The sequence below is a fragment of the Fusarium poae genome, chromosome 4, assembly GCF_019609905.1.
Source record: "Fusarium poae strain DAOMC 252244 chromosome 4, whole genome shotgun sequence".
Taxonomy (NCBI): domain Eukaryota; kingdom Fungi; phylum Ascomycota; class Sordariomycetes; order Hypocreales; family Nectriaceae; genus Fusarium; species Fusarium poae.
The window spans coordinates 4040865-4060375 of NC_058402.1; the positions used below are offsets into that span (position 1 = coordinate 4040865).

Here is a 19511-nt window from a genome sequence, read left to right on the forward strand (position 1 = left end):
AGAAAAAGTTGTCGAAATATTATGTGCAAACTTGAATAATGGTGAGAATAAAACGATTGCAAGGCGACAGCTGGCGAATGCGACGAATTCTCGTTGTAGTCTCGAAACCCGTAGGATATCGGAAAGTTATTCCGGCTCGGAGGAATATAAGTAAGCTTTGCCGACACCGGCCATCCTCGTGGCCTGACTTCGGAGACTTTGCTTACCCGACGATTATCGTGACCAGCTCAACCGCGCGGAATTGGATATCTATTTTGCCGAGCTATACGCTATACGATGTGCCTTTTCTCTATGTTGACGAGTTTTAGCTGGGATTTCCGTAGTATAAATAAACACTCAAAGTCTCTTCAGTGATGCTATCAATCATCTACATTACTCTCAGTCTTCTGTTCAATCAACAAAGAGTCACCATGTCTTTACCAATCATTCTTAAAGGCATATCAGCCGTTTTCCTTTACCAGGGTGGTGACCATGCCGCCCAAGGTGTCAAGAAATACCTGTCACCAAACGAACGAGCCAAACTTCCACCAGACGTCGTCACTCTTATGGATTCACAATACCGCTTCTTGGGAGCTATGTACGCGGGCTTTGGTGTTGTAGTTGGTTGGGCATCCTATGAAATTTCCGAAAGACATGTCCCGTTGGCTGTCATTATGGGAACACTAGTGGTGGCTGGTATTGCAAGGGCTGTATCAGGTGCGGTATTTGGCTGGGCTGTTCCATGGCTTCGACGAGCTACTATCACTGAGATTGTTGTGCCACCTTTGATCTATTGGTTTGGAATTCGAAAGTATGTTTGATATGACAGAGTATGGGGCCGAATTAGATTTAAGTTTAAGGTGCAATCCAATATGTTACACGGTTTTGGCTGCATCATAATGGAAGAAACTCAAGTTGAAACTTAACAGTATGTTGCGCACTTATTGATGTTAATGTTAATAAGGAAATGTTTAATAACTAACCTTTAGAAGGAATAAGAGCTTTTATAGTAATTATTATGATTCTAACTTTATAAGTTATAATATATACCTTTAGACTGGATCTATATTAGTATCTAGGTTTAAAAACTGTATTTTTTTATAAGTTAATTTTATATATATACTTTAGGACTTATACCTCGAAAATTACCTAATAAAAGTATATTATGTATATTAACAGATGGAAAAACTTTGAAAATCTGTAAACTTGAATTAAACTATAAACATAAGCTTCATCAGGCAACATGGCATTTTACCATGGGTCCATATAAAGGGTATCGTAAAGAAATCTTATTATTAATTTGTTACTACAAGGTTTGCAAAATACTCTCATTCATGGGGATTAACTTCAGATGAGTTACGATAGAATGTTTTAAATAAATGGAGAATATTATGGAAAAGAATTATCGCAAACCTTGTATCCTCAAGTCCTATATAAATCTTCGGATGCCCCTACTCGACAGAATGTAAATTCCATCCCGACACAACAAACTTGTTACCTCGACATCAACTTCACTTTTACCGAACAACACAATCAACAGCCATCATGGGTTACTCAAACTTACCAAACATTGAAGCGCTACATCGTGAACTTGCGCTCAAGTATGAGAACCACTTCCCTCGAATCCAAAAGATCTGGCGGGCATCCAACCAAGCCAAGCGTGAACACTTCTTGAGAGCCAACACATCACCTCTCTTTAACATCCCCAATGATTCATCAACCAATAGACCGTGCTCATCCACGAGTCTCTGTCCCGACTGGAATGTCCTCGATATCACAGAAGCAAAGTCAGACTACCTCCTTGACATGCTGACACATCGAGCTACCAAGTCTCTGGAAGAGCAATTCTGGGAAGACGTCAACGGAGAACCCATTACGGAAGCTTCGAATGATGAGCTATGGAAACCGCACCCCTGGGACACCTATACCTACTTCAGCCAAGAGTTTTACGGGGATACCATTTGTATCTCAGAGAAAACTGACGAGGAGATCTTAAACAGGTTTGACGACGATATTGAAGCTGGCATTCTCTTGCCGATAGAAACAGGAAAGCTTGTACTTTGCAGACAAGGCCAAATGCTTGCAAATCTCCTTCAGATTGTCAACGCAATACTGGACGGTACGTCTCAGCGCAAACGCCGAAATAGGGGATCAGGTAAAAAGAGAGACGCCCAGGATACGGAAGAAGCGACACCAGCGTTCCGGTTGAGAGACTTGATTGACTATGCAGTAAGACAAAAAGAAGACTGCGAAGTACAACTGTCACTCCTTCGCACCCAACCTGCTGTCCTCTACAGTACAGCGGAGGCTCAATTTCTTAGCCGACCCGAGCGTGTCCCTGAGGAGTACCAACACGGAGATATAGAGCCCTGCATATATGTCAAAGCCACTGGTAGGGATGTCTTCGATGTGGTTCATACCAAGGTACGCGGTGTTGCATTTTGGAGATCAGTGGAAAGTTTGCTTTGCATTATTGAAAAGTTCTCCAATGAAGAACTACGCAAACAAAAAGCCATCAACGAACTGTTCCAAATGTGCGAAAGACAGTTCTCCCGCGCACAAAAGTCTGCCGAACACCACGTGGCTACTGGTATGGGTTGGGGATGGTTCACATGTGATCGGTCCTGGGACTTGACCTATCTCAGGATGGAAATGTGTAGAGCAGAGCTGATCTTGACAGATCTACCTCTACACTATCTGCTAGGACTCTTTCATACTTGCAACATTTCCGACGCTATGTGCCAGTTAAGGAAGCTTGGCAGTATTTACAAGTCGGATCCCTGGGAACTCGAGCGGTTGTCGGAGAGAGAGTCTCACAGTTTGTATGAACTGTGCTCTGTTGCAACCTTCCTACAAAAGTTGCACGCGGCTTTTCCTGCAGTTGATAATGGCCAGGAATGTTCCCCAGGTCTAGGAAAGGATCTTTTCGTGCCAGGCATAGAGGAGGTAGACTTGGAGTTAGAGAAAGTCAAACGTGAGGCTTTCTCATCAACATCTTTCTCCAATCTCGACGATCCCTTGAAGCCGGATATGGCAGAAAAGACGCTCGAGGAACTTGACAACCTGGTCAGGGAAAAGACTGGTACAACTATGGATATACTGTATCAGGAACAGGTCAAGGAGATGGTCCGGACCTTGGAGATTCCCAAAAGAATAGGCCATGCCATAGAGATGTTCTGGCTGGGTCATCCCGAGGGTCGGGATCCTGCGAAGAGAGCCGAGACTAGAAGGAAGAGAGATGAGAGACGGGCATCACAGCCTTTGAGTGATTCAAGCACGCCAGCTTCTGGTTGTCTTGACTCAGACTCTACTTCTGTAGCTCAAGAGGCTGACCCAAGGACCGCTGGAAGACTCTTGGCTTTGTTTGAGAAGCTTCAAGTACACATCTAGTTTTGATCAGCAGTTGCCAGCCATCTGGAGGTCGTCAACGTTTACCGTTATTTCTACCTCACTTTTCGGTTATCTTTATTTTCATGACGTAACTGTTAGTTTTGTTGTTGATATTATTCTTTCTAGTTACAAATTACATCAATTTTTGTTGATTTTGAGATGATCGTCTTTCCTCCTAACCGGAGACTGTCCCTTTATAGTTCGTGACTGTAGGTTGAATAGGACCTTTGTCAAAACTAGAACAATAAAACAATCCTAAACAATACTATCATTTCGTTTATAATTAAATCTATATCACATGTTCCCAACTAAAGCCATTGGCAATTGATATTTAGTTCAATACGCTAAAGATCCAACATCCCTGTTCGCATTATCTCGTCTATGCTCGCTTCGCCACGACACGAGCCAAAGTTAGTCAGCATGCAAACAAACAAGCGGTAAGGCCTCCAGCCTTTTATCTCTGCAAATTTCATCAGCCCCTTTTGTCTTTATCGTGTGAAATCGTTGTAACATTGAACCCTCGAAACCAAACCAGCATCATGACAGACACCTATGACGTACGTAATCTGTTCCAAACTCTATATATCATGCTAACACGCTTTGATTACAGCTTCGTTGGAAAGGTGAAACCACCCACATGTCTTGATTATCGTCAGCTCTTACTAAACGTCAATAGTTCTTCTCCTCGGCGACTCTGCAGTAGGCAAGACAAACATCGTCAACCAATTCACACAAGCCCAGTTCGATGCAGAGTCCAAGCCAACCCTAGGTATCAAGCCCACCAATAAAATCGTCAAAGTGGGCTCCAGCGCAGTCAAGGCTAGCATCTGGGATACTGCTGGTTTGGAACGATACCGTGCCACTGTGAACTACTACTATGATGCTGTCGCCGTGCTGCTTGTCTATGATATTACCAACCGCAAGAGCTTTGAAAATGCTTCCCGTTGGCTTCAAGAGATTCGTACACATGGAGAGCCAGGCATTGTCGTCATGCTTGTAGGCAACAAGAGTGATTTGGGAAATTTGAGAGTTGTAGAGACTCAGAGGGCTGTCAGGACAGAGGAAGCTGCTGTGTTTGCTCGTACGTTGCTTGATACAACTCTCATGTTGTGTGGTTGAAACTTATCTGTCGCAGGTGAAAACAAGATACCGTTTGCTGAGATATCCGCCCGGTACGTAAGCCAGGTTGAAACTACCTTTCAGACTCTTTTCAACAGTAAGTTTTCATTGATCTCAAAGTGGCGTTGGTGGTAGCTCATTCGGTTTGGTTTAGGTATCAACAAGAAGATTTCTGCCGGCTCGTCGTAGTGACGGGTGAATCTAGAGAATTCAGTCCCAGGACTCAGTTTTATGTTGTGTTTGTTTGGGTTGTACTTTGTTTGGTAAGAGGTAACGGTGGACATTCTATTCCAAAGCCATCTATTGGCCGTTTTAATACATTAGACCTGTTTTCAGTCAACGATCATATTCCCTCACAGTCAGTCGATATTTAGACTAGCTCTTATTTATGCTGATTTGAATTACCCACCAAGGATTAGTGACTTTGCTGCAACACATCGGAAACTGCAGGGGTATGGAACTCAGTGAGTTAGTTGATGATCATCTGTCTGCCTAGGGCTGAATAGTTGCAATCTTTTCAAGTCACTAATTTCCAGCTCACCAATTAAAAAGCAAAAAAATGGCTGGCAGTGCTTACTATGGGTCACAATTGGGGGCTGAAATCGAGACTAATCGCTGCGGCTCGTACCTAGAGCGAATCCCTTCTGATATAGGCTCCAGGGGTCTAAAGATGAAATGATTACAAAACCCGGTTGAACCCCCCTTCTTTATCTTGTCTTGTGTCTGTTTGGAGACGCTCCCAAAATGCCCGAACGAAAGTTTCAACTGATTAGCGACTACAATATATCGCGAAAGTATCACGGTATCAACATCCCAAAACAATGGCAGGCATGGGAAACAGCGCACTTGTTCCGCGTCAAATCTATCGCTGAACAGCCTGAAATACCCGCACGACTTATTTCTTACGGCTGTAACAATGGCGATCCGGATGCTTTGAACTGCACCACGACTTGTGCCAACGCGACGCTCATGTACAGTAAACCAGAGAACCTGTGGAATTGCATGACCCTTGCGACACTCGGTATGTTGGTTGGACCTGGAAACGATACGATTGATCGAGAGAGCGAGAAAAAGATGGATGAGATATTCCACTTTGGCACTGTGGAAAAGTTCAACACTCTGAATGTCTTCACAAAAGTGAGAAACTGTGCTTGGGCGTCGTGTTCTGATTCGACCTATGGACATTGCACAGGAAGTCTACACGATTTCAAGTGTTCCCCAATAAAGCCTAGCAATATTGAAAAGTTTGGAAGAGTCATGGCCAAGCCTTATTGTCAAGCCGCCAGTGCGGGTATTGATCTTGATATTGCAGGCCAAGGAGTGAGTAGTCTCTTCAATACTAGCAGAGACAAATTTCTGACAATTATTGATAGATTGTGACGGCGTATATCATCCAACTCGTACTCGTCTTATTTCTCTGTCTTTGCTTCAAACTCGCGACATCATGGATCCGGACGTTCGGTCGAGTAAGCACCTCATTGCAAAAGGCTTCTTCACTACGCGATACATGCCACCAGATACAAACAAGAATAACGAAAACTCGATTCGCCAACGCTGCATCTTCCGCTATGCGCGACTTTCAAGAGTCCCAAGCTCTTTTCGCTGCCACCGTTTCCATCACAGCCATCATCACCTTTGACGGCGGTAACAAAGCTGGTTTGGCAAACATGCTTACTCTCTTTTCCTGGATGTTCAACCATCGTATCCTTCAGGGACTCATCACAGCTGGTATGTATCCCGTGCTCATGGCGCAGTTGGTCATGCATCGAGCTGGAGAGCGCCGCTTCTATACCCTGTTTTTCGTTGTCCTATCGTGGATATTCATGACTGTTGTCACCGAGTTTCAGGATTTCAACGCCGACGCATTTGAGCAGCACCTTAAGCAAGTTTCTGCGGTGGAAGCATGTGGGAATATGCCTGGGCCGATGAGCTTCTGTCAGGGTATCAAGGAGAAGAAGAGCTACGAGTTCTTTGCGACCACTTTGGCCTGTCGATATGTTGTTCATGTCATCATGTCTTGCCTCATCATCGACTACATCTTCTACTTTATCAAGACACGTTTGTCTAAAGACGAAGTCAAGTACACGCAACTTGGAGGAGCTGCACCGTCATTCCTTTCTTTCACAGAGACAAGAGGCGCCAGGCGTGGGTTGGGTGTTTTCTGGGCAATGATCGAAATCCTCACTGTAGTCATGATTTTCATCAGCCTACAAGAAATGGTGCAGCTACTTGATATGCACACAGCAGAGGGTGGCATTTCCACATGGGGCTTTGGTCAGCTTGTTGCTGTGGCTATTTGGTTTCCTGTCGTTATCAAGTTTCTCTGCTTGAATATTGGTAAGTCTGCAGTACCCATGCACTTTCTTGACATATCACTGACCTTCCTAGTTGGACCAAGAAAAGAAGTAAAACAGATTGATGACAAACAAAATGGGACACAAGTTTTGGAGCTGGTCAGTCATCCGTACGATAAGACAGACCACCCAGTCCCGGGACCTGCAGTGTAGATTTCTGTATAATAGAACTTGTTCACGTCTAAACTTTCTTCTTTGCCATCTAGTCATGATAATCCCATGAAAACCAGTCAAACATGACGTCGAACGGGCGCTTCGTGCCACGTGAACCATCCTCTTGCACGCCGGTTACAAAGTTGTTCAATGTCTCGCTGGCCATAACCCCAGCTGATACATCTCCAAGTGGCACAGATTCAACGGTAAATACATCTGCTGGAAGCCATTCCAAATACTGTCTCAAGTCAACCCCAGTCTCGTCGCCCAGCTCAACCTGAATGTCTTCGAAAGTCTTGACGGCATAGTTATCCAAGTTACTGACGTCTAATGCATTCCCATCGGAGGTAGACTGAGTCAAATCTTTGTCCTGCTCTGAAGTGCCATGGCCATCAACCAGAATGACAACTAAACGGTGAAACACATTTGCAACGTTCTTAAGACGTTCACAAAGAGGGGCCAGCAATTGGAACTGATTGCACATATTAGAGTAATACAAAACTGTCGTTGACAAAAGCTCGATGTCATGTCGTTTGGTAGTTGTAGAGGTAGAGGCATGGCCCTGCACTAGACTCTCAAAGATGACGAAGAATGGTATAAATGGGAAATAAAGTAGATGCCTGTGTTTTCGGGCATTAGATCCTTACTCCAGTGCACTGTATTATACGGACTCACCAGGTCATGGGATTATATATAGACGTCCAATTAGACACCAACGATGGAAGAAGAGAAATAGCCTCTCGCGCAGCGTCAAGTCTTGAGTCTACGCAAGATGCATCGGCTCTAGTGAGAACCATAAAAATGTGTAGATACTCAAAATTCATGGTGCTCATGCCCAGTGACATTTCTCGCAGCTGATTCGAACTAGACGAAGCCCTTTCGGCGTCCAAGATACCATTTAGCAGCTGGTAAACATTAGCACCTGGACGCGTATTGAAAGTGTTGATTCCTTCGTCAGAACTCATTCTCACCTGCTTGGTTTGAGTCTGCCACTCAATCAAGTCCATTTTCAACTGGTCTCTCCTTGAGCCCACGGCTGCGCTGTTGATCAGATCTAGAACGTCTCCTGTCAAGCGCGCAAGCTTCATACGCGCAAGAAACATATGGGCTCCGAAAACTGATGACAGTCCTTGCCCATCTGTTGATTCAGATCGAGGTTGGAAACGTGTCAAGTGTCCCAGTTGCGGGAGCTCAACCTTGGGAAAGGCGTTGGACGGAAGCAAAGATGGCCGGCCAAATGCCAACGAGCATGACTTTTCGACAGCAAAAAGCATCCAGAATAAACTAAGTCGTCTCTGATAAGTCTCAAAGTCTAGGTTATTAGACAAGTGAAGTCCTAGTGCCTCAGCCTGGCGACACGCATGACCCACAAGCATCCATGACAGGCTTGGAGATGCATAATCTTCACCATGGATGGCTAGCAATATGAGTGCCTGGAGATGTACGAGGTGCGGCTCGAGGAAGATTTTGCTGTCGTTGAGGGCTAACTTCACATTGTTTCGGAACCCTTTGGCTTCAGTGCTTTGATCCTCAGATAGCATTGCTAGAATCATATAGTCGATGTACACGATCCAGGCCTTTCGTAAAACGCGTTCCGGATCGAAAATCACTTGGATGACTTGCTCTTCAGATGGTGCCACGAAGAATGCATCGCCTAGGCAGACGCTTTCGAGAAACTCTGCAAATATGTTATCAAACAGCGTTTCCTGAGTAATTTGACGTCGTCCTTACTTCCTATCAACTGGTAACCTTGAGGCCTTGGAGGGACATAAAAAGAATCTCTTCTTAATCGGTTATCATCTACTGCTGTCGTCAATGAAGTAGATAAGAACTGTAATTCGGTTGCAGCACTCTGCTGAAGTGACGGATGCAAGCTTCTAGTCACCCTATGAACAGAATTGGTAGCATCATCCAATACCGCAAAGGAGTTCTGCTTGCCAACAGATAATCTCGAAGACTGATCGTCATTGTCAGCTGAAGTAGTCGGAATAATGGCATTATTGTCTTTCATCGAAATCGAGGATATTTCATTGATGGCTACCACCGCTTTATTGACGATATCGGTGAGGCCTTGAATTGCTGTTTCCAAATTTTGCAATCGGAATTGAATATCATCGGGCTTCTGACCGCTTGCCAACGCAGCGGTAGTCGTGGAACTGGTACCAGTATTCGGAATATCCCGCGAATAGTTGCATGGACCAGGCCATGGCTTGCATGCGCCGCACTTGGGGAACTCCCTCGTACATCTAGAAGAATCAGATACGGGATCATATAAGGAATGACAAATGATACCTGAATTTCTTCTGCCTGCAGTAGTCGCACTAAAACTCCCATTAGTATCATGTCGGTGACCTCGCGATGTTCAACCTACAGCGTAACGAGCTACATCAGTCCCAGCCATTGTAGAGGCAGCAACGACTTCAAAACTGTTATGGATATGAGTCTGGGTGGAGATAAGGAGATGAAAACTATGATGTAGGAGGGACAATAGCCTCTGTCATTACAGCCGAAGACGAGAACCTTTATTGGACAGCCTCGGAAAAGTAAGTGCTTACTTTCCGAGATCAACCAATCACATGTTTTCATGTCGGAGATCAGACAACAAAGCACTTGAGAGATTCGTCCGAGTCAAAATTTCTGGGCAAGATGACTACTTCGACTGTGAACAGTAGTAAATGTATAAGAAGCTGTAAGTATCCTTATAGTCCGTCCCATCGAAGTAATTGTTCCAACTTGTGTTTATTTCAGAACATTAATTTATCCAAAAACTCAATCAAATCAAACTAGAATCGACTATCATGATGTCCAACTTGGCTTCACAAGTAAGCATTCAAGCACCCATTGCCATCATCGGAGCTGGACCAGGAGGTCTCACGCTTGCACGTTTACTCCACGTCAATAACATAAACTTCATCGTGTACGAGCGAGATGTTGACCCTAAACCCCGATTCATCAACCAAGGCGGAACTCTGGATATTCATGCCTCATCAGGACAACCTGCAATCAAGGAAGGGGGCCTCTTTGAAAAGTTCAAAAGCATTGCCCGCTGGGAAGGTTCCAGAGTCTGCATGCAGAATCCATCGGGTACTGTCAAGTCCGTGTTTGGAGAGGATCGCGATGCACCTGAGATTGATCGTCTACATCTTCGCAAGATGTTGCTTGATTCTATTCCCAATGACAAGATCATGTGGGGACATGATATCAGAAGTGTCAATAAGGGAAATACTACTACTGAGAATGTTATCTCCTTTCATAATGGGAGCTATGCATCGGGTTTTCGTCTAATTGTTGGCTGTGATGGAGCATGGAGCAAAGTTCGAGCTCTCGTGAGTACTGTTTCCCATTGTGTCTGTGCCGAAACTAACCCTTTTCAAGGTCACGTCAACGAAGCCCGAGTACTCTGGCAAAGTCTTTATCGAGGGAAGTATCTCCCACGATAATTCCACTTACGCAGCTGCTGTCAAAGACGCTGGACCTGGGACTATGTTAGCAATGGGACAGCACAAGATGATGGCAGTCCAACAGCTAGCTGATCATTCTTATCGTTTTTATATCGGAATGGACGCACCCGAGCATGAGTATCAGAAACACATGACCGACACTGATACAGACAAATTACGCAACAAGTTTCTATCATCATCACGGTTCTTTGCTAGTTGGGCTCCGCAACTCAAGGACTACCTTGGTAATGCTGAAGGTCCATTTCACGCATGGCCTTTGTATCGATTGCCAATTTCCTCCTTGGAGTGGGAGCGTGTTCCGGGTATTACACTTTTGGGAGACGCCGCTCATCTTTCTACCCCTCTTGTTGGTGAAGGCGTGAACATGGCAATGCTTGACGCATTGATGTTATCGAAAGCCATAGTCAAGTGCAAGAAGGGAGTTCAGGTTGGGGAGTCTGAAGGGTTACAATTAGAAAACGCTCTTGATACATATGAAAAGGAGATGTTGGAGCGTGGTCAAGATCATATCTCACGGTGCATTGCCCGTGAAAAGGAGTTCTTTTCTGAGAACGCAGCTGAAGATTTCATCGACATGGTTAATAGTATGGTGGACAAAGACAAAAATGGGACAAGACATCACAGTTAAAAATGAATCCACTATCAATCAAAGCTCTTGTTTGAGAAAGAGTTAGCTTTTATAGAGAGTACAATTAGATTAAATGTTGTAACAGTCACAATGCAAAGAGACACAATTTTGGATAAATATCCTTGTTTGTATAATTGAATCGAATGTAAAACCGTGGATGCTGAGTGATTTATCATCTCGTTCTCAGACCCGGTATCATGATGCGTAAAAACAGACCCAAGGTGTTAATGAACCCTGGTCCAATAAATGTGCCCATATAGTTTTGGGTAATGTCCATGGTCATGTTATCCCCAAATATTCGTATGCTCCCGTACTATCAAAATTTGCTTTCATGCTAATAATGCAATTATTGGCTCTGAACAGTGACAGCCTTGGCAACCTGGTTCTGAAGACCAACTGCCTTTTCCTTGAGGTCGCTCAAGATCCCCTTGTCCTGGTTTCCGTTGGTCTTGGAGTTTCCGAGAACGTAGTCCTCGTCACTGCTGCTAGAGTCTTGCTGAAGACCATCAACGCCCTCAGGGCCAGAGGCATGGAGCTTGCTGTTCTCAACGCCGTTCATGGCAACCTGGTGAGCGTTGGCCTGGCCGTTCTCAACGGGGGCACCGTTGAGGGTGTAGCCGGTGTCGCTGGAGTCGACAAAGGCCTCAATACCCGCACCCTCGCGAGGGTAGGACTTCATGATTCTCTTGTGCTCCTCAAGAGCAGCGACCATGTCCTTGTGGCTGACATCGTTCAGGAAGACGCAATCACCCATGGGGTTGACGGGGACAGCAGCGCGGAGCTTACCATCACGAGTCTTGAGGATGGCAGCAGTGGCCTTCTCAAGAAGATCGGCATTGAAATCAGGGTGGTCCATGGAGAGACCAGCGCGGGAGAAGAGGTTCAAGAGACGCTTGTGCTCTTCAGAAGAGAGAAGACCGCGGATGTTGGCCAGAGTGGCAGAGTAAGCCATGTCAATAGAGATGGCATGGCCGTGGCGGAGAGGAGTCTCAGGAACAAGCTCATGGAGAGGAGACCAGGTGTGACCGTAGGCAATGACACGGTCGAGCATGATCTCGTGAAGGTTGGGTGTCTCGAGCTTGAGCATCTCGTGGATGCCAGCACGGCAGATCTTGTCAGCGACGACCTTGATCTCGGGAGAGGCATCGTCAGATCGACCAAAGCCAGTGTCGATGAGCTGCTCGCAATACTTCTCGAGAAGGTCATAAGTCTCCTTGTGAGCACAGGTAGAGATCTTGATCAGCTCAGCGAATCCGTTTCGGATCTGAGCCACAGGGAGACTGCGAAGGAATGTGAAGTCAAGGAATGTGTGGGAAGGAGCGTGGTAGGCACCGAGACGGTTCTTGTAGCGACCATAGTTGACAGCGACCTTGATAGAGACAGAGGCGTCAATGAGACCAATGACAGTGGTGGGAATACGGATATAGTTGGTGTTGCGGCGGTAAGCAGCACAAGCGAAGCCAGCAACGTCTGTGACAAGACCGCCACCGACGACAAGGACAGGCTCCTTACGGTAGATTCCAAAGTCGGTCATGGAGTCAACAATAGATAGAAGAGTATCCATAGACTTGGCCTTCTCGCCAATCATGGTCTTGTGGATAGTGAGGGGGATGCCATAGTGGTCAAAGTAACGCTGCATCTCCTGGCCATAGAGGTTGAAGATGTTCAGATCCATGACGGCCAAGCAGCGACCCCAGGGAGAGTAGAGCTGGTACAGCTGAGAGTTGGCAGGGTTGAAGACGCCATCGAGAAACTCGAAGTCATACTCGATCTTCTCGTAGCCACAGACAGCGAAACCCTTGGCTGTGGGCTCGACGGAAGCACTCATATCAGACATGGTGGGTAGATGTGAAAGGAAGGTAACACAAGGTGAGAGAAATGGGTAAAAAGGTGGTAGGGTGTAGAAGAGGTGAGATGCGGTAGAAGGAGGAGAGTGTGCAGGTTGAACTGTGAGTGTAGAAGAGACAAGTTGCAATGAGGGCTGGGATAAGCAGCTTTTTATGTATCTGGAAACCCCTCAGTTGGGAGGAGTCCAAGGTTGTGAGGCCATGGAAAGAGGGTCTTGAGGGATGGTTTCGCAACAGACAGTGTTCGATCGGTTGCAGAGAGTGAATATCCAACTGCCGACAGCGGTAACAAGACTCAAGTTGGGGTCTTGACCAGAACAAGTCAGAGGTACTTGGATTCGACGCAAATGGACGGCTGTGTTGGATGTATAGAGACATTCCAGACATTGTAAAATGTCTCATTGGTCATGGATAATTATCCAAGGGATCAGTTTTGAGGCCAGAATGAGGTGATAGACTAGGTACTAGGTACTAGGACCTGTAGACTAGGCTTGGAGCTTTGGGGGTCGCGAGGTGCATTTCTTCATCTTTACACACCACAGCCAACAGGAACAAGAGGAGACAAAATACAACACACAAACAAATAGACCAAAGCAGGGTGTCGTACAACGACTGTTGGTGTCATGATGGTGTTGCTATGATGGGGCTCAAAGATTTTAGTTTTTGGGGCGGTGCTCGATGGAATGGCATTGGACGGCTACGGGTAGAAGTGGCTGGATAGGTACCCGCTGTGCAAGTGTAGTGAACTATAGTTAGTGGCTGGACCCTTTGAGTCGTTGGAGCACGGCATGCTATATCCTAGCTTGATTCGTCGAGGTTGTTGCGCATCCCACGTCTCTAGGTGTCATATACTGAGAAACAGAGGGGCAGCATTACGCCGAGGGAAAGTACCGTGAACATGGCTAATGTAGAGTAACCGTAGCTTAGACCGAGTTGGGTTGATCGAGTGAATAGAAGTCGTTGGACTTGACACGTTGAGGGCGGTCTAGGGGTGTGATTTAGAATCTCCAGGGGTGATCTAGAGAGAGGAGGGGTTTCTATTTTCTCTCCGGTTTGGTCTGGACTCGGGTATCGATAATCTGACGAGATCTTAGCTTGGTGCATCTGAGGTTTAGACTGTGTGAGGGAAAGATCCGCGTGCGTGGGGCGATTTAACTACTAAGTTAGACATTGTATGTATGCGTGCCTGGATTGAGCATGAATGGACTGTTTGTCTAGACTGTATTCTCGTAAAGACGGGTCAGTTTGAAAAGGGAGCCGCGTCGATTACACTTAGAAAAGGTACCTCTAAACAGTTCCTCTTGCATGTGCGCGTCATCCATAAGTGAGCTAACCCCACGTTGTCTTGGCCCAACGTTTGAGTGAGAGACTAAGGATATGAGAAGAGAGGAACTAAAAAGACAGGAATTGACGATTCTAGACCCCAAAGTGAAGATGGGGAATTTATTTTAGTTGATGAAAGAAGAATGGGAATGTTGTAGTTATTGATCTGCAATTGTCCAGAATTATCTTATCTCTCTATTTCCAGGGACCATTCAATGTTGTACAAGACTCTGTGCAACACACACACACACACACAACTCAAATTGACCGGTCAAATAAAACACCATTTCATTGTTCTTCCATTAATTCTCTCAGTTATTATTCCTTTCGGTCTCTTGCATCTCTGGTTGAAAGAATTGACATCCACTTCTTACCCCTAGGTAGTTCTCTATGAAACCTCGTTGTAGAATCGATACGTCATAGAAGTAAGCGAAATACGCAACAGGAAGAGGAGAAGAGACAAGAACCTCGTCAACCGGTGTAAAGGAAAAAAACACAATTAAATCAAACCCCTCTTCTCATGGGCTATTCACGGTTCCGGGGGTCTACTCGACCCATTCTATCGGTATTTGGCACTGCACACAGTTTGTTCGCAATGTCTCTCACACATGGTGGTGATACAGAATACTACCCGGGAGCAACTTGTGCAACCACGAGACAACAGTGTGGGTGTCGCAATTGGTGAATGTACGCTTTCTACTGCACATGAGACTTGAAGTAGAAGCTCATTGCGCTTTACCGGTGTGGAAACCCGCATGTAGGATTATATGCAGAAGAGATCAGAACGAGAATGGGCATTCTCGACGTCAAGGGAAAAGAAAGAGAGAAATGCAATGGCAATCACAAGGTCTCAAATAATATCCGCTTTGGATTGAGAGCGGAGCTTATATTCCTGAGATCAAGCTAAGATCTATCCCCTCTTTCCGTCTTGTCTCTAGCTCTTTTTAATGTTTACATTAGATCCAGATTGGCTTTAGTCTAGATAGTAGGTAGAGGGAGTGTCTTACGGAGGGACCCCGGAATGTGTTGCGCCGTGGTTTGCTCCACAGAAGGCCGAGAAAGGCGGCGTTTAATGAAACATGAACTCCAAGTCATGACGTCTTCCAATTGACTTTTTGTTCCTCGAGCTTGTGTTCCCCCCGCCATAGCTAGAGCTTCAGGCTTGTCAAGCTTTCTATGATGTTCAAGCAAAGTCAAAGTGAAGTTCGAAATTGATCGATTAAACACGATTTACCATTGCATCTCCAAGTTTGCTCACAATGGCAAACCCCGAGACTTCCCGGGTGACGCAATTCACCAAGAATCTCTCTCTATTCCTTCTCAGCTTCATCTTTCTACCGACAAACGTCTTGTTCGCGTTGATTGCTTTCCTCTGGAACCGCTTGACCTCGAAACCTCCTTCTCCGACATCCCATAGCCAAAATGATCAAGATGACCTTGACAAGACTACAATCCTCGTCACGGGCGTCAATATGGCAAAGGGATTGTCCTTAGCACGAATGTTCCATCGTCGCGGCCATCGCGTCATCGGCGCGGACTGCTACTCCCTCTCTCCCGGTCGCGTTTCCCGTGCAATCGATGTCTACTACCGTCTTCCTGTTCCCTCGGACCCTTCAAAGACGTCCATGAATGATCCCTATCTGAACCGAATCACAGAAATCATCAACTACGAGGACGTTGATCTTTGGGTATCAGTCTCTGACGTCAATGCCGCAATTGAAGACGCTGCCGTCAAAGAGATCATTGAAGCCCGCACAAGCGCCAAAGCGATCCAATTCGGTGTCGAGGACATTCGCAGACTACACGAGAAGGATGCTTTCATAGAGCACACAAAGTCGCTAGGTCTGACGGTACCGCATACTGAGGCTGTACAAGACAGGGAGGATGTCATCAACTTCCTACGACGCAATGGTGGTCTTGAACTAAAGCCTGGTGCAAGACAATATCTGGTTAAGCCCGTTGGTGTAGACGACGTTGCCCGCTTCACGATGCCTCTCCTTCCTCTGTCCTCCGAAGACGCTACCCTGGCGCGCATCGACACCATCCCATTCGATACCGCCAAATGCTCCTTCATCATCCAAGAATACATCACCGGTCCAGAATTCTGCACACACGCACTGGTCATCAGAGGTCGTGTGTGCGCTTTTGTCGCTTGCCGTTCTGCAGATGTTCTCATGCATTACTCTGCTCTCCCTGCCGATTCTCCGCTTAGCAAGGCTATGCTCGACTTTACACTCAAGCAGGCTGAGGAGGGTGGCGAGAAGTTTACTGGACACATGAGCTTCGACTTTCTGATTAACGAGGATGATGAAGATGGCACTCGATCAGGCGTTGAGAAGGACGTTACGATATACCCTATCGAATGCAACCCCAGAGTCCACACAGCGACTGTTTTGTTTAACAATACCCCCGAGATTGTCGACGAGTATCTTTCTGTCCTGTCACCTTCTTCGGATCGTAGATCGCTCTCCCAGCCTCCTCTATATCCCAATAACCCTCAGGACTACTACTGGGTCGGTCAAGATCTTGTCGAGCTTGTTCTTTGTCCATTCTACCACACTCTCTTCAGAGGAACCACGGGACTATCCCATGTTTCCAAGTCCATTCATGCCTTTGCGCAGCACTTGATATACTGGAAGGATGGTACTTTTGAGTCTTGGGATCCTTTGCCTTGGTTGTGGATGATGCATGTCTATTGGCCTGTGCAGTTTGCTTGGTACATGTCGACTGGGTCTGTATGGACAAAGCTTAATGTCAGTACTGGAAAGGCGTTCAAGGGATAAATGTTTCGGTGCCATCGATAGTTTAATGACCAAATAGTAATGCAGTTCTTGTACGGTGTATGTCTCGTTGGGAGAGGTCAGGTACATGCCACCAATACTGGAAGAGGAATTAATCGATTATAACCCATGTCGTCAAGTACCTGCTTGTCGATCGTTTCTCCAAATGCACTGTAACTATCCTGTGATCCTGTACGTCACCGCACCACCTTCGGGTAAGAACTCCAAACCATAAACAACGACACTATTCACAAGTTCCACACTTCGAACCCATCAACAACCTGACTATCATCGAATATTCACCAATGTATTCCTTTCAGACACATTGAACTTCTCCAATATCGTTTCGTATCAGTTGCTACCAACCAGACCAGACAGGCAGGGATATCCCACCCCACCATATCTGATAAGCCCAAAGGTGTATATACACGCCAGAGTGGTATCCCTATCGTGAGATTGCTCACAGGCCACATCGACCGCCGCCCCCGATTTAGGCTGTTGCCCCAAAACGTCCAACCCTGTGCAACCATTAAATGCCAGCCTCCTTCCATCCATGTCATGGGTTCCCTTTTTCCAAAGTAGTGCCCCCCTTCTGCTAGGCCCAGGGGTAAATCTGCACTTGAACTCATCACTTGTCACCTGCACCCCGTCCGTACATGACAGTACTACACCCTCTGCGCCCCCGCGTTTGACACGTTTTCCCAGGAACCCGGTCAAGGGGCTTGCTTGAGGTTGTAACGTCCCTGGTGGCAGATCTGACACGGCAGTTCCTAGCGTCCCGGGCTGCAAGGGAGGGACGGGAGATGGTAGCACGTGGCGAGGTGTGTTATTTACTTATTCCCGTGTCATGCGAGGTTCATGCTTGCTGTATGATGGTGCAGAAGTCCTGACACTGTGTAATCGCCTGCTGTCCTACGGAAGATGCCCCTGATGGTGTGCGAAGGTAGGCAGGTTGTTCTTCTGGAAAGGTCCAAGATATTTCCCATTTCGATAGGGCTGTTTTACATGGTTTATCATGGTTGCTTACTCTCCGGCTATCTTATGACGTCTTTCGTCATCACAATAATTTCTGATCGTTAAGTCTAACTGTGTCTTCGCAAACGTAATTCGGTAGATGTCACGCCGGATCACTTCTATGTCTGGTTTATTGAACCTCATAAGACTTTTTTAACTGTGTGTAAACTTACAATTACCGTGAGAGCCTATAGGAAATTCTGAGCAAGGGTTTTAAAGGTGATGAAACAGACCGAGACAGTACACGGGGGTTTATCAATCACTAGACCACACAGTCGGCCACTCATTGACGTTCGACACATACCCTTTTCATTATTAGCATTCTAGCAAATATGAATCTGCTGATTGGAACTTCTGTTCTTATCAAGTACGAAGTTGTTTAATGTAAAGATGCCTTGGACTAGTTGCCACTGGTAGTATTTATCGAGTCTCCAAAGTAACCCTACTATCAACCGTGACCCGAACAAAACTTGAATACGATTTGATTACTAAAATAAATTGTATTGCTAGTGAGAATCGGGTACAATTTACAATTTAGGTGCAAGCCTCTTCACAAAGCGTCACATATCCCTATAACTCATCATTAACAATGGGAAAAACCCTAAGAAGAGATACCACTTACCAAGTCCTTGCCCGGCTGGTCCTTACAATCGCTTGACAGAGGAAAATATCGTTTGACGGACCACAGGAACGTGAGAGGATTGTAGTTAAAGACATACTTGGCATCAGGAGCTTCTTTGCGAAAGATGTCGATGGTTTCTGTGAAGGATGAGTAATTTACTCCTCTCAAAAATGACTAAACTTACCTTCGAAAAGACCAATGACATCTGGGATCTGTGATCCTCTTACTCCAAAGCCAATACCAGCGGCGTGCCAGTGAACACCCTTCATCTGGTCAACGAACTCATTTGGTGGCATCTCGGGTCCTCGCCAAACAGCTAAGTAAGTCAGTTCGAACCTTGACCTTTTCAGTCTGACTGTTCATACCCCGGACGTTATATCCAGCCTCGCGCAATTCACGTGTGTGGTTAAAGATTTGTTCCTCTACCAGCTTGGCATCGTAGCCTTGCTGTGTAACATACTGATGACGTCCTGGTAAACCACTAACCAAAATCAAAATCGTTAATGCTTGCAATTAGTAAACATGGATATCCTTACGTGTAAAAAACATTGACTTCACCACATCCAAATGGTGCCGTGGCTGCGCCGAATAGGGAGTTGAATGCGAGGAGGGTTTGTTCAGCACGCATGATGGTGGCTGGATTGATACCTAGTGATGCGAAATTGATTTTCGGTTTCTGAAGATGGAGATGGGCTCTTTATACGAGTAGACATCAGTGTTAGCGCTAATGCCGACGCCACTGCTTAAGCTGAAGTCAATTCTAGCTAGATAATTGCAGAGACCTTCAGCACTGGCTGAATCTAGACGCGGTTCTGATATTTCAAATGTTTCACTTTCGTAT

The 19511-nt window shown here is 45.9% G+C and overlaps 9 protein-coding genes across 9 annotated transcripts; 6 read left to right on the forward strand and 3 right to left on the reverse strand.

The window, feature by feature from the left end:
- Nucleotides 1-410: 410 nt before the first annotated feature.
- On the forward strand, nucleotides 411-800 carry FPOAC1_011367 (uncharacterized protein; the record flags this gene model as incomplete). The annotated part of the gene is made up of 1 exon (XM_044855746.1): nucleotides 411-800. One exon carries the CDS (start codon nucleotides 411-413, stop codon nucleotides 798-800), a length of 390 nt encoding a protein of 129 aa, XP_044703059.1.
- Nucleotides 801-1524: 724 nt separating this feature from the next.
- FPOAC1_011368 (uncharacterized protein) lies at nucleotides 1525-3369 on the forward strand (the record flags this gene model as incomplete). Its single annotated transcript, XM_044855747.1, has 1 exon — nucleotides 1525-3369. One exon carries the CDS (start codon nucleotides 1525-1527, stop codon nucleotides 3367-3369), a length of 1845 nt encoding a protein of 614 aa, XP_044703060.1.
- A 539-nt stretch (nucleotides 3370-3908) lies between these two features.
- FPOAC1_011369 (uncharacterized protein) lies at nucleotides 3909-4677 on the forward strand (the record flags this gene model as incomplete). The annotated part of the gene is made up of 5 exons (XM_044855748.1): nucleotides 3909-3926; nucleotides 3980-3992; nucleotides 4046-4450; nucleotides 4505-4585; nucleotides 4643-4677. 5 exons carry the CDS (start codon nucleotides 3909-3911, stop codon nucleotides 4675-4677), a joined length of 552 nt encoding a protein of 183 aa, XP_044703061.1.
- A 555-nt stretch (nucleotides 4678-5232) lies between these two features.
- Nucleotides 5233-6995, forward strand: FPOAC1_011370 (uncharacterized protein; the record flags this gene model as incomplete). Its single annotated transcript, XM_044855749.1, has 3 exons — nucleotides 5233-5808; nucleotides 5862-6825; nucleotides 6877-6995. 3 exons carry the CDS (start codon nucleotides 5233-5235, stop codon nucleotides 6993-6995), a joined length of 1659 nt encoding a protein of 552 aa, XP_044703062.1.
- A 49-nt stretch (nucleotides 6996-7044) lies between these two features.
- Nucleotides 7045-9396, reverse strand: FPOAC1_011371 (uncharacterized protein; the record flags this gene model as incomplete). Its single annotated transcript, XM_044855750.1, has 6 exons — nucleotides 7045-7467; nucleotides 7709-7900; nucleotides 7967-8673; nucleotides 8727-9241; nucleotides 9288-9316; nucleotides 9367-9396. The coding sequence occupies 6 exons, from the start codon at nucleotides 9394-9396 to the stop codon at nucleotides 7045-7047; spliced, it is 1896 nt and encodes a 631-aa protein (XP_044703063.1).
- A 397-nt stretch (nucleotides 9397-9793) lies between these two features.
- Nucleotides 9794-11084, forward strand: FPOAC1_011372 (uncharacterized protein; the record flags this gene model as incomplete). Its single annotated transcript, XM_044855751.1, has 2 exons — nucleotides 9794-10321; nucleotides 10371-11084. 2 exons carry the CDS (start codon nucleotides 9794-9796, stop codon nucleotides 11082-11084), a joined length of 1242 nt encoding a protein of 413 aa, XP_044703064.1.
- A 346-nt stretch (nucleotides 11085-11430) lies between these two features.
- Nucleotides 11431-12921, reverse strand: FPOAC1_011373 (uncharacterized protein; the record flags this gene model as incomplete). The annotated part of the gene is made up of 1 exon (XM_044855752.1): nucleotides 11431-12921. One exon carries the CDS (start codon nucleotides 12919-12921, stop codon nucleotides 11431-11433), a length of 1491 nt encoding a protein of 496 aa, XP_044703065.1.
- Nucleotides 12922-15513: 2592 nt separating this feature from the next.
- Nucleotides 15514-17037, forward strand: FPOAC1_011374 (uncharacterized protein; the record flags this gene model as incomplete). Its single annotated transcript, XM_044855753.1, has 1 exon — nucleotides 15514-17037. The coding sequence occupies one exon, from the start codon at nucleotides 15514-15516 to the stop codon at nucleotides 17035-17037; it is 1524 nt and encodes a 507-aa protein (XP_044703066.1).
- Nucleotides 17038-18649: 1612 nt separating this feature from the next.
- Nucleotides 18650-19298, reverse strand: FPOAC1_011375 (uncharacterized protein; the record flags this gene model as incomplete). The annotated part of the gene is made up of 4 exons (XM_044855754.1): nucleotides 18650-18807; nucleotides 18855-18986; nucleotides 19036-19151; nucleotides 19207-19298. The coding sequence occupies 4 exons, from the start codon at nucleotides 19296-19298 to the stop codon at nucleotides 18650-18652; spliced, it is 498 nt and encodes a 165-aa protein (XP_044703067.1).
- Nucleotides 19299-19511: the final 213 nt, after the last annotated feature.